The sequence below is a fragment of the Rattus norvegicus genome, chromosome 6 (genome assembly GCF_036323735.1).
Source record: "Rattus norvegicus strain BN/NHsdMcwi chromosome 6, GRCr8, whole genome shotgun sequence".
NCBI lineage: Eukaryota > Metazoa > Chordata > Mammalia > Rodentia > Muridae > Rattus > Rattus norvegicus.
In genome coordinates this window covers 136735205-136748261 of record NC_086024.1, presented here as the reverse complement: position 1 = coordinate 136748261, position 13057 = coordinate 136735205, and the positions used below count along the sequence as shown (strand labels likewise).

Below are 13057 nucleotides of genomic sequence, written 5' to 3'. Positions count from 1 at the left end.
ATACCACATGTGTCAAATGTTCAGTTTTTAAAATTAAACCTTGAAGTAATAAAAAGGTTATGAGAGATGTTTCTAATTTTAGAGTGGACCAGGCCTTTCTCAGTATCACATCATACCATAAAGACAAGCAAGTATGCTACTTAAAAACAAAGCGAGGCATGACGGTACACACCTTTAATCCCAGCACTCAAGAGACCTGGCAGGTGGATCTCTGAGCTCCAGACCAGCCAAGGCTACATAGTGAATCCCTGTCTTCAAAACAAACAAAACCAAACAAACCAGCCAGGCATGGAGGCTCATGCCTGTAATCCCAGCCCTCAGGAGGCAGAGGTGGGGGATCTCTGTAAGTTTGGGGGCAGCCAGAGGTACTCAGAGAAGCCCTGTCTTGAACTGTCCCCCTCAAAAAAACTCAAAAAACAGTAAAACACCATTACCACTTACAGCAACAACAAAACAAAACAACAAAAAAATAAACAACGGAAAGAAAAGAAAAACCGATGGCAGTAAGCATCCTGACAACATCGATGGGTATATTTTCATTCCCAGGTAGGAAGTCTTAGAGATTTATATGAAAAGAAAGTTTAGTAGAGAAGCAAGAGACCCTGTTTCTAAAGAAGTACGTACATACACGCACACACACACACATGCATACACACACACATTTATACATACATATATACATACATACATACATACATACATACATACATACATGTAGGCAAAGCACAAAGCTGGGCCAGAGAGAGATGGCTCATCAGCTAAGAGCACTGGCTTTCTTGCAGTGAACTTGAGTTTGGTTCTGAGCACTGGCTGGTGGTTCACAACCATCTCTAACTTCAGTTCTTGGGAATCTTATGCTTTCTTAAAACCTCCTTAAACACAAAGCACATACATAATTACATACATTCCTGTATGCAGAACACATAAAATGAATTAATCTTAAACAAAAGAGCACAAGGCCTTTCAACCCAACAGTCTTCCTGTGGAAGTTCTACGTTCAAGCTGTTCCTGAATCTATACAAAATGAGGCTCACGTTGTACCTCGAGGGACTGTGAGCTACAGGATGTCCACATGGTAAAGTGCTCTGCAGCTCTAATACTAAAGACACCTGTGCCCAGGCCTGGACTTGTTTTCAGTAGAGGAAACCTGATGTTCTGTGCTAATATGTGCTGGATTCTTTTCTCTTACTGTACTGTACTAATTAACCCTGGTTTCTTTTCCCTCTGACTCAGGGGCTCACTGGCCAGGCAAGAGCGTTGGAACTCATTAACTTTTTATGAGCCAGAGAGAAAAGAAAGTAAATGAAAGAAAATCGTTGATACAGATGCGCGTGCGCGCGCACACTCTCTCTCTCTCTCTCTCTCTCTCTCTCTCTCTCTCTCTCTCTCTCTCTCACACACACACACACACACACACACACACTCTGGTCAGGCCAAACACCTCATCAATTCCAAGTGTTCATGCATACTTACATGCATACATACACATATACCTACATATGTATGTATATACATACATATAGACAGATATATACATTTGTTGAATGGGGCTGAGCCCCAAATGCCACACTCTATCTGGCCTTTTTATACCTTCTCAGACAAACGTTCTTTATAAAGTTACCTCACAGATGAAATGTTACACAGAAGGGGAGTCGCCGAAGGATGTAGATACTGAGTTCAAGATTCTGTAAGCTCATTATCAGTTCAGAGCAACAGTTTCATGTGGCCTAGTTTTTTCATAGTGCACACCTGTGGCCTCATCCTTGGACCTGTCCTAGAATGAATGTTTTTCCTTGATCACAAGTCTGTCCCAAGCCTGTTTCTCTTCTTAGTGCAATTGTGAAAACTCATTGTGTTCCTTATTATGCAGCCTTTACTTACTGTTCTACGGGGTGGTGGGGGAGGAGGACATTCTATTCTTTTTTTTTTTTTTTCTTTTCTTTTTTTTTTTTTTCGGAGCTGGGGACTGAACCCAGGGCCTTGCGCATGCTAGGTAAGCGCTCTACCACTGAGCTAAATCCCCAACCCCAGGACACTCTATTCTTGATTTACATCTTTCTGGCAAAACAACTAAAACCATCTCCTTAAATTTTCTTCTTAAAATTTGAATCAAATCAGGAATTCTGTAAAATCATTAATTTATCTAAACAGCATTCATTCACGAAAGTTCATCTCCATGCTGATCTGCAGGGAATTTGCTCAGTAGGGTGGCTCATGCCCAGGCATCCTTAGGCTGTAATAACAGGAAGGGCAAATCGGCAGCAAGGAGCAGTCCTGGGATGAAGTCTCTGAGGACCCGCATCTCAGAGCTCACCCACCACAGCCATGCAGAACAGTGGGCATCTCCAGAAACGCACTCACGTGTCTTTAGCCTTTCCTAGGTAGCTCCTGACACGTTCTCTTTTTTTGTTGTTTTTTGAGACAAGGCTTCACTCTGTAGCCTTGGCTGGCCTGGAACTTAATATGTAGATCAGGCTGGCCTCAAACTCCTAGAGATCCGCCTGTCTCTGTCTCTGAGTATTGGACTTAAAGGCAGGTACCACCATGCCTAGTACTTAAAGCGCAGTTTGTTTTGTTTGTTTGTTTGTTTGTTTGTTTTTATATTTATCTTATTTACTTATTTATGTGTATGGATGTTTGCCGACATCTGTGTCTGCATCACATACGTGTCCGTGCTTTCTGAATTAGAAGAGTGTCAGATCCCCTGGGACTTGTAGTTACCAAGGTCTATGATCCACCATGTGGGTGTTGGGAAATTAAACCCAGAGTCTCCAGAAGAGCAGCCAGGGCTCATAAACACAGACCTGCCTGTCCAGCCCCAGTTAAAACACTTGATAACAAGTCAATTTCATGCTTGAGGACGCGTGTGCGTTTGTAATTAAAATTCAAGAAGCGACACACGCAAAGACTGATTGGAAAACATTTTTAGCTGTGCTGTCTTGGACTTCTTGGCCTGGTACTTTATACTTACTGTTGATAAATATGCAAATAAGTGAAAAACCGAAGGGTTGGTAGTCGTATTTGTTATTATTTTCTCTTTTCTGGTGGGGGGATAATAGCCGAGAGCCAAAGAGATGACTCAACAGCTCTTGTTCCAGAGGACCTGAGTTCAGTTCCCAGAATAAAGATCAGGTACATTGCTGAGAAACCCTGGTCTTCTGGACCCTGAACACTCGCAGTGAGCGTGCTCATGGCCAAGGGCGCACATAAGATAAAAAATGTTTTTGAAAATAAAAAAAAATTGAAAAAAGACAAAAAATGTTTTTGGGACTGGAGAGTCCTCTCAGTGCATAAGAGCACATACTGTTCTACAGAGGACCTGAATTCATCCCCACACCCAGGCAGCAACTGCCTGTAGCTCCAGTTCCAAGGGCCCCAGTGCCCTCCCTCTCCTGGCCTCATGAGTACTGCCCTCGTGTGTAGGCCCACACAGCATGACCTCGTCTCAGAAAAACAATAATGGTGACAATTGTTTGAAATCTAGAAGTAAGTTTAGTACTTATCCTTGAAACTCTCAAAAATATAAAATAAAAATCCAGAAGATAGCTGACAATGTTTCCTGTGGCTTACCGTTGAAAATGACAGCTGTCCATCGTGGTGGGAGAGCTGCTCCGGCTGTGGCGTCAGGAGTGAGGCACTGCTCACACTCAGGAAGCAGAACATGCGTGCTGGCCTTCGGGGAGCGTCTTCCCGGGCTTCCCACCTCGGTCAAACCTTTCTCAATCCCCCTTCCTAGACACACAGTGTTTTTTGAGGTGTTTCTGACCCAGTTAACAGTGGAAGAACTATCACAGTGTGCTTCATCCTCTCATCTCTTTAGGTGCCCGTCAGAGCCAAGAGCAGAGAACGCAGAGAAACGTTATGAATGTTCCTGGAGAGAAGCACACTGAAAATGGGGTAAGTCGTGGGGACTAAGTGAATTGGTTCTGTATGTGTGTACTGGTCCTGTGTGTATGCAGGTACTTGAGTTCGTGAGCCTAGGGAAGTCAGACGACAACTGCAGTGTTCCTGAGGACCTGTCCACCTTGGTTTTGAGATCTCTAACTGGCCTGGAAGTTTCCAAGTAGGCTGAGCTGGCTAGTCAGGGAGCACAGGTCGGCCTGTGTCTGCCTTCCCAGCACTGAAACAAAGCATTGGGTGGAGCATCTGGCCCCATCTCTGTGGTGCTGATGCTCCGATTAGTGCCAGGATCCAGGGACAGGGTAGGTGGAGGGAGATCGTGTCTGAGCAGTTGAAGGGAGAGGAGGGGCTCCCTCAGCACTCTGTGGCATTGGGCGGTTGGTTTGATGTTGCTGTTACGTCACGTGTTCTTAGGAATACTGCATGCATCGAGAGAACGAGGGGATAGGGAACATTTAAGCCTGATCTTTGGAGGTTTTAGTTTTAACTTTTTCAAATATTTTAAGACTAGAGGATTAGTTTATTTCTTTCTGCTCTACAACTAACTAGACATTCAACCTTGGGCAGGTGTGTGTGGTCTTGTTAGATGCTGGTGATTATGGTAAGAAGGCCAGAGGGGGCCTGGCCGAGAAGGCCAGAGGGGGCCTGGCTGTACACTGCTGCACGGTTTGCACACTGGCTACAGCTGCCTCTCCCCTTCCAGCAGGTTACTGACATGCAGTTTTTGTGCTGTGAATGCACAGTTTGAGAGTCGCTTATTCAGAGGGTTTCGGATCTCATGGCTTCTCAGATTGGAAATACTTGCCTAGGCTTCATCGATCGACTATCTCTAATCCTAAAGTAATGTTACAACTTTAGGAAGTGTTGGATTTTGAGCTTTTCGATAAGGGAGATCTAATCTGAATTGCCCCCTCCGCTGCCTCCTCTTCCTCCTAAGACTCAATTTTATGTATAAGTGATTTGCCTGCATATATGTATCTATCTATATATGTGCACCATGTGCATGACCAGTGCCTGTGGACACCAGAGGAGGGCTCTGGATCCCCTGAAACCGAAGTTTCAGACAATCGTTAGCTGTCATGTGAGTATTGGGATCCAAATTCAGGTCCCCTGCAAGAGCAGGAAGTGCTCTTAATTGATGAGCCATCACTCCAGCCCCAAATCTCTGCTTCTTTGAACTTGTTTGAATCACATGATGCCCATCTTTGTAAAAGAAGGATAGTAGCGGGGTTGGGGATTTAGCTCAGTGGTAGAGCGCTTGCCTAGGAAGCACAAGGCCCTGGGTTCGGTCCTCAGCTCCGAAAAAAAGAACCAAAAAAAAAAAAAAAAAAAAGGATAGTAGCCTCCTAGTCCATCGTTTCCTTCTTTCTAAATTTTAAGCAGTATATAGCTTAGATTGTCAGGTCGACAATAATTATATACTTGAATTCTCAGTAGTTACCATTTTAGACTTTGTCAGTAGAGTGTTCTAGGCTGTAGTTCAGTTGTTAAGAGTATTTGCCTAGCATGTATAAAGTTCTTGGTTCCATCTCTACCACCATACAAGCCAAAAATGGTGTCATATGCCTATAACTTCAGCAGCAAGGAGGTAAAGACAGGAGGGTTATTAGTTCAAGATCATCCTTGGCTGTACTGTGAGTTCAAAGCCATCTGGGATAGATGAGAACCTGTCTTGAGAAAGAGAGAAGCCCTGCATGGTGGTACACCCTTCAGATAGAGATACTGAGAGGCAGAAACAGGTGGCTCTCTGTGAGTCTGAGACAGAGACAGACCTGAGGCGAGAGAGGGAGCAGGGAAATAACTCAGTAATAGTTCCATTAAGTTTTATAGATAGCCATCGTAGAACCTGCCTTAGTTACTTTTCTGTTGTGAAGAGACATCATAATGAAGGCAACTTACAAAAGAAAGTATTTATTTGAGGGCTTGCTTACAATTTTAGAGGCTGTCCATGACCATCAAGGTAGGAGCATGGTGGCAGCATGTGGCTGGAGCACTAGCTAAGAGCTTGCTTCCTGACCTGCAAATTAGAGGCAGAGAGAGTAGGACCACACCTAGCAATGGCTTTTGAAACCCTAAAGCCCACCCCCAATGACATACTTCTCTAACAAGGTCACACCTCCTTCCACAAGACCACACCTTCTCATCCTTCCCAAAGCATTTCACCAGCTAGGGACCCAGCATTCAAATAAATGAAGCTGTGGGGAAGCCATGCTCATTCAGACTACCACAGAGACAGATTTCTAGTTTGTTATTAGACAAAATGTGTGTGTGCATGCACACGTGTGTAAGTACATGTGTGGTGTGTGCACAATACATATACGTATTTGTACAGGTCAGAAGACAGCTATAGGTGTTGGTCTTTATTCTGTCGTCCCCTGCTGCATACAGCAGGCTAGCCTGCCAGCTTCCCAGGATCCTCCTGTCTCCCTCCTAGCTCTCTGTAGGAAACTCTGGGGTTACAGCTGTGCTCTACATAGACTAGCTTTTGTGTGGGTTCTGAGGGCTCAAACTCAAGTCCTCACACTGTGGCAAGTGCTTTACCCACCAAGCCATTTTCACAGCCCCATAATTTTTTCTATTTGGTTTCAATGTCGTATTTCATTTGTCACTCATAGATGTGCCGGCGTTAAGGTGGATGTTCCTCTTCCTTACACTCCAGTCTCTAACAATCACTTCACAGTCCTCATCTAACTTTTTTTAATTCTAAATCTGGAGGAGTTATGCAGAGACCTCTTAACTGTTTCAGGAAGTCAATCTGTCTGTGTGTCTGTAATCTTTCTTATCTGTCTCTGTGTTTCTTCCAACCTCCCTTCCTCCCTTCCTCCCTCCCTCCCTCTGTCCCTCTCTCTTTCATATTCATTCTTACCCTACTTTTGTGACAAGGCCTCACTGTATCCCAGGTTTACCTCAAACTTGCTATATAACCAAGAATGATCTTCACTCACCTCCTGCTCCTCCTGTTTTCATCTCCCGAGCACTGGTTTTACAGGCCTGTACCACACCTGGCATCTCGTACTCTAGGATTTCCTGACACAGCTCGATATGGCAGCACAGGCCTGCATTTCAAGCACCTGGGAAGTAGCAGGCAGATGGTCTGAGTTCAAGCTCATCCTAGGCTACACAGTAAAGCTCTCAGCTACCTTGGGCTGTATAGTGAGACTGTCTCAGAATAGATGGATAGATGATGGATGGATGGATGGATGGATGGGTGGATGCTTGGTGTAATTGTGATTCTGTGAAGTGGCTCTAAAACATTTCTTATGTGACTGTTTCTGTGTGTGTGTGTGTGTGTGTGTGTGTGTGTGTGTGTGTGTGTGTGCGCGCGGGTGTGCACACTATAAGAGTATGTGGAGGCCAGAGGACAACTCAGGGAGTCAGTTCTGTGCTTCTGCCCTATGGGGAGATTATCCCATCTATCATTCATTTACGTTACCATCCCTGGGGCTCAGATTATGATCAATCTTAGAACTCAAAAGGATTTTCAACAGGTAAGGACATCAGCCTCCAAGACTGACAACCTGAGTTCAATCCCTGAAACCCACTGGCTGCTTTTCCTTAGGATCTAGGTTCAATTCCCACCACCCATGGAGGCTAGCAACCATCTGTAACTCCAGTTCCAGGGGATCCACAGCTCTTCTGGCTTCTGAGGGAACTGCATTCATGTGGTGCACAGACATACAAGCAGACAAAACACTCAGACACACAGAGTAAAATAAAAAATAAAATAACTTTTTAAAAAGTGTGTTGTAAGCTTTATAAGTGCTTGTGACTAGAGGACGGTCTGAGACCCTGTGTAAAAGGCTAACTGCTGCAAGCGTCACATCAAAGGCGGTCTGTGACTCGATAGGCGGTCTGTGACTTGACAACGAGCACCTGCCCGCCTTTAACCCGCCCTGCATGGCCGTGTAAAGCCCTGCATTGTCTCCAGAGCACTTTCACCTGCATTTTTTAAATAAATCTTTTTATTCTTTTTTTAAAAACTTTTATTTTTTTAAAGATTTATTCATTTATTATATATAAGTAAACTGTAGCTGTTCAGACACACCAGAAGAGGGCATCAGATCCCATTACAGATGGTTGTGAGCCACCGTGTGGTTGCTGGGATTTGAACTCAGGACCTCTGGAAGAGCAGTCGGTGCGCTAACCGCTGAGCCGTCTCCCCAGCCCCCAGCTGTGTTTTTAAATTAACAAGATGTTAGAAATGTTTTCCCCACGATTTCTGTGACCCGGATGGAGCAGTTGCATCTTAGATGTTCGGCTTGTGAGCTGAGACTAAAAGGAGCAGACCGCATAGCAGCCGTGAGGGAGACAGGCCGCGTGGGTTGGAGTCAGCAGGAACTGAACTGCTGTGAATCATGCCCATGGCTGCTCAGGCAAGGGCTGGGGAAGTTCTCTCTACAGCCTGCAAGTCACCAGGACAGACACCAAGACAGACAGGCTGGTCTTGGTGCTGGCTGACTGTGCTGTAAAGATACTTGGTTTACTCTCTTGTGTGCCCTGTGTGGGGCTCTGACGATCATGGGCTCTTTGATTCCATAAAGTGCTCGCACGTATGACTCACTTTGAAAGGACACAGTGCATGGAAAAGCGTGTTCTTGGTAGAGTCCTGGATGTCCTCAGCCAGCCCTGCTGAGAAAGCCACCTCCTATGCACTCACATATGTCCAGCACGCTGCAAGGCTAGTACAGTCTGTCTCTTCTAGCTGTTACAAGTGCAGCTCAGATCTAGGTCTGTGATCTATTTTGAGTTAATTTTTGGGTATGGTATAGGTAGAAATCCAAATTCATTCCTTTGCATTGTTTTATCATTTGATAAAAACACACTCTCCTTTCACCTAAGTTGCCTGACACTTGATCACTTGAATATTGATGCCAAGATTGACTGTGGAAGCAGTTACTAGTGTGGTCACTCGGTGTTCATTTTCTGTGTGGTACTGAGGACATGCTCGTGCATGTCAGATGACACTTGTCGAGGAAAGTAACCTAGACGTTAGCTACTGCATAGAGATGTAGCAGGAGCATAGAGGTGGGGCCAGGCCAGGGTTTACCTGCCTCTGCGGCAGCTTGTGCTTAGTCTGCCCTCTTGTGGGTAGATGCCTGTTATTTCTCCCCCTTGCCTGCAGTTCCTGTCACAGCTGACTGGGTCGCTCATCCAGGTCACTTCTGGCTCAGGCTTTGCTTGGTAGCATCTGTCCCCAGCCGCTTCTGCATGGGTGTTGATGCTCCGCTTAACACCTGCGTCGTGTGGGTGGACAGTCTGTGGTGTCAGGAATCTCTTGACTTGCATTTAGTGGCTTTGGGACTTAATGAAATTAGGAATAAATAGTCCGCTGTTTATGAGTGAGGCCATATGACTTTATTCTGACTTTGTCAGACTTACTGCTGTGAGGATCAGCTTCTCTTAGTAATTCCTCCCCTTTGCCTCCCAGGTCTTGATTAGGTTCCCACCTTGTTTTGTTCTCCTTGGCTCTCACATTTCTGTTGCTCTGTGTCGCGTTTTCGTTCTTTAGAGACACGTTCAGCCAGTGAGCTGTCCTCAGCTTTGTCTGGTTGTTTAGTGCATAGAGGTGGTCTTGATAATTATAACAAAAAAAAAAAAAAAAGACAAAGTCCAGGGGGAAATACTTGAGACTCATATGCTTGACAAATAACTTATGTACTACAGATATAAAGAACTCTGAAAACTGAATAATTTTTATTCATGTTTTTATTTTTATTTCAAAATTTTATACATTTTTATCACTTTTTTCCCCTCCCCAGCTCCTCCCAGATCCTGCCCACCTGACTTTGCACTCTCTTATTCTCTCTCTTAACAAACAGGAAAAAACCCACAAAACAAACAAAAAAATAAGACAAAAATGCCAAAGTGAAACAAAGTCCACCAAAATCCACGGCAGTTTTTACTGTGTTTGCAGGGCACCCCGTCCTGTAGAGCTGTTGATATATCCAGTAAGGGACGCCGTTGGAGAAAACTGACTTCCTTTGCCAGGGGGTGTCGATTGCAAATAGCTTCTTGGTTAGGGGAAATAACCTAGTTTTTAAAAATCGGGCATGGCTGCACCAAAGGAGATACACGAATGGCCTGTTAAGTACATGGAATTGTGGTCAACATCATTAATGTTCAGGAAAATACAAACTAAAATCATTTGAACGCACAAGCTTGATGTGGTGGGAACCCAGATGCACTGCTGGGTGGGCGTGGAGGTGCTGTAATCTGCAGAGCTGACAAACAGCACTGTGCTCCTGAGTGAGAAGCCACTCTTTGTGCAGTGAGTGAGAATGGCTCCATGCTAGGGCGCCATGTCCAAGATGAGCAAAGCCTGAGGGCAAAGGTGGGTTTTGGCTTTCTTTCGTGGCCAGGGCTCTGTTGGTGGCTCTCTTCACTCAGTGACGCTTCTAAGAATGGGAAAACACTCACATTCGTAAAATAAAGTAACTAGAAATTTAAAATGTTTGATCTTGTATTTAGATGGTTACCACGAGTGTAATCCTGGGTGTCCTGTCAGCTCTGATCTTGGAAATATTTCCCTTGCCTGGTACTTTGCTTATGGTTCTCATTAGAATCAATATGTACGGAGTTTTTGCGGCAGGGCCTTCTGTGCGGCCCTGACTGTCCTAGAACGACTCATAGAGGTCTGTGTGCTGGCATATAGGTGTCCTCACTGGGGGTGGGCTGTCTAGAACGACTCATAGAGGTCTGTGTGCTGGGATGATAGGTGTCCTCACTGGGGGTGGGCTGTCTAGAACGACTCATAGAGGTCTGTGTGCTGGCATATAGGTGTCCTCACTGGGAGTGGGCTGTCTAGAACGACTCATAGAGGTCTGTGTGCTGGGATAATAGGTGTCCTCACTGGGGGTGGGCTGTCTAGAACGACTCATAGAGGTCTGTGTGCTGGGATGATAGGTGTCCTCACTGGGGGTGGGCTGTCTAGAACGACTCATAGAGGTCTGTGTGCTGGGATGATAGGTGTCCTCACTGGGGGTGGGCTGTCTAGAACGACTCATAGAGGTCTGTGTGCTGGGATGATAGGTGTCCTCACTGGGGGTGGGCTGTCTAGAACGACTCATAGAGGTCTGTGTGCTGGGATAATAGGTGTCCTCACTGGGGGTGGACTGTCTAGCTCACATTCTCTCTATACCTTTGTATTGCTTTATGTGTATGAGTGGTTTGCATGCATGTATGCTTGTGCACCACATGTGTGCCTGACGCTCATGGAGGCCAGAAGAGGGCATCCGATCCTCTGGAGCCAGAGTTACAAACGGTTGTGAGCCACCGTGTAAGCGCTGGGAACTAAGTCCAGGTCTTCTACAAGAACAAGGGCTTCCAATTTCTGAGCCATCTCTTCAGCCCCTCTTTTGGTTTTGTTTGTTTTTATTGTGAGTTGTCCATGCATGAAAATGTATAAAATGTGCAGTTTAAAGAATTACTCAGAAGCTCTAAGTTACCAGTCAAACTTAGAATTTCTCAATTTATTCTTTTTAAACCAACCCTACGTTGCTTGTTTTAGCTTGGCAGACACATAACACAAGATGTTTGGTGAAGGTAACTTCTAAACTTCTGCTCAGATTTCCCAGGTTGTTTTGGAGAAAGAAATATAAACAAAAACAGTTGTAGAAAAATACAGCAGAGGGCTGGAGAGATGGCTCAGCGGTTAAGAGCACTGACTGCTCTTCCCGAGGTCCTGAGTTCAATTCCCAGCAACCACATGGCAGCTCACAACCATCTGTAATGGGATCTGATGCCCTCTTCTGGTGTATCTGAAGACAGCTACAGTGTACTTATATATAATAAATAAATGTTTTTAAAAACTAATTTTTACTTTAGGTATTCTTTTATGTCATGAGTAGACTGACACTGTTGCTGTCTTCAGACACACCAGAAGAGGGCATTGAACTCAGGACCTTTGAAAGAGCAGGCAGTGCTCTTAACTGCTGAGCCATCTCTCCAGCCCAAATCTTTTTTTTTTTAAGTACAGCAGAAGTCGAGCAAGGTTCCAAAGTACGTAAGCAGTGGCTCAGTTAGCTGCATCAGAGTGTCATCAGGGGTGGCCGGGGAGTGGTCAGAGGCTTCTGCAGAGATGGAGGGGAGCAGATTTGGCATAAATTGAAACTGAGGTATAGGTGTGCCAACTCTGGGGACAATTAGAGCTCACCACACATTAGATTAAATGTCTTCTTGAAACAGTTCCTGTCACTGTCTAGGGGACTTGATTGGGTTTGTCTTCTCTGCCAGTTAAGGATTAAAAGGCAGGAAAAATCTGAACCACACAGGTAACAGCAGTGGTAATGGCAGACCTCAGACACAGCAGACAGCAGATGCGCTAAAAGAAAGGTCTTAAGGGGAGAGTGAGTACACTACACACTCCCAGCCTCTCCTCGGGGACTGGGAGTTGTCAGGGTCTCTGAAGGAGGTCTGCCTGCCTCAGTTTAGGGTTGCTCAGTTTGAACCAAAACAGGGAGGCTGACGGGTCCATAGCTTTGGTAAGATGTCCTGATCTGATCTTGAATCTGCAGGACAGTCCGAAGGCAGTGCCCAGCAAGTTCACCGTCTCCATCATCTAGACTCGGTCTGCCTCCCTGTCTATGTGCTTTCGGATCTTAACAGTCCCTCAGTACAAAACAGTTTTCATACATGTGAGACACAATGGAAAACGTGTTTCTGTGGGAACAGTGTATGTCTGCCGCTTTGGCTGGGAAAGGAAAGCAGCAGCCACAGGAGGGGTAGCCTGCGGGTGTGAGGCGAAGACCTGTCCTTTAGACGTTCTTCTGTGTGCTTTGTCCTGTGGGTAGGTTGCACTCAGCATGGACTTCAAGAACAACAACATATCTTTAGGATAGGGTTGCCAAGACAAGAGAGCTTCAAGTCAGGAGACAGACTTTGTGCCCAGTACAGCAGAAGCACTAAGATAAACACTGCCAAAGGCCAGTCTGAGTGTCCGAGCCCCACGCACAGCTCAGAAGCACTAAGATCCAAACACTGCCAAAGGTCGGTCTGAGTGTCCGAGCCCCACGCACAGCTCAGAGTTCTACCCTTGGGTGGGTAAACTACCAGTGGGTTTTTATATCTAAAATGATAACAGCAGAATATCGCCTTTTTTTAATAGGACTGGTGAATGTAGGGAAGCGATGCTTTGGGGACTGCATTGTTTTATTCTCTG

At 45.4% G+C, this 13057-nt stretch overlaps 1 protein-coding gene across 7 annotated transcripts in view; it reads left to right on the top strand.

Annotated features, from left to right (window-relative positions):
• Positions 1-13057, top strand: part of Ppp1r13b (protein phosphatase 1, regulatory subunit 13B) — a 73235-nt gene that overhangs the window by 36807 nt on the left and 23371 nt on the right. For all 7 annotated transcript variants that reach the window (XM_039112418.2, XM_039112417.2, NM_001395106.1 and 4 more), the window contains one exon: positions 3821-3897. In XM_039112418.2, coding sequence (XP_038968346.1) covers positions 3821-3897 — 77 coding nt within the window. The remainder of the gene's footprint in view (positions 1-3820; positions 3898-13057) is intronic.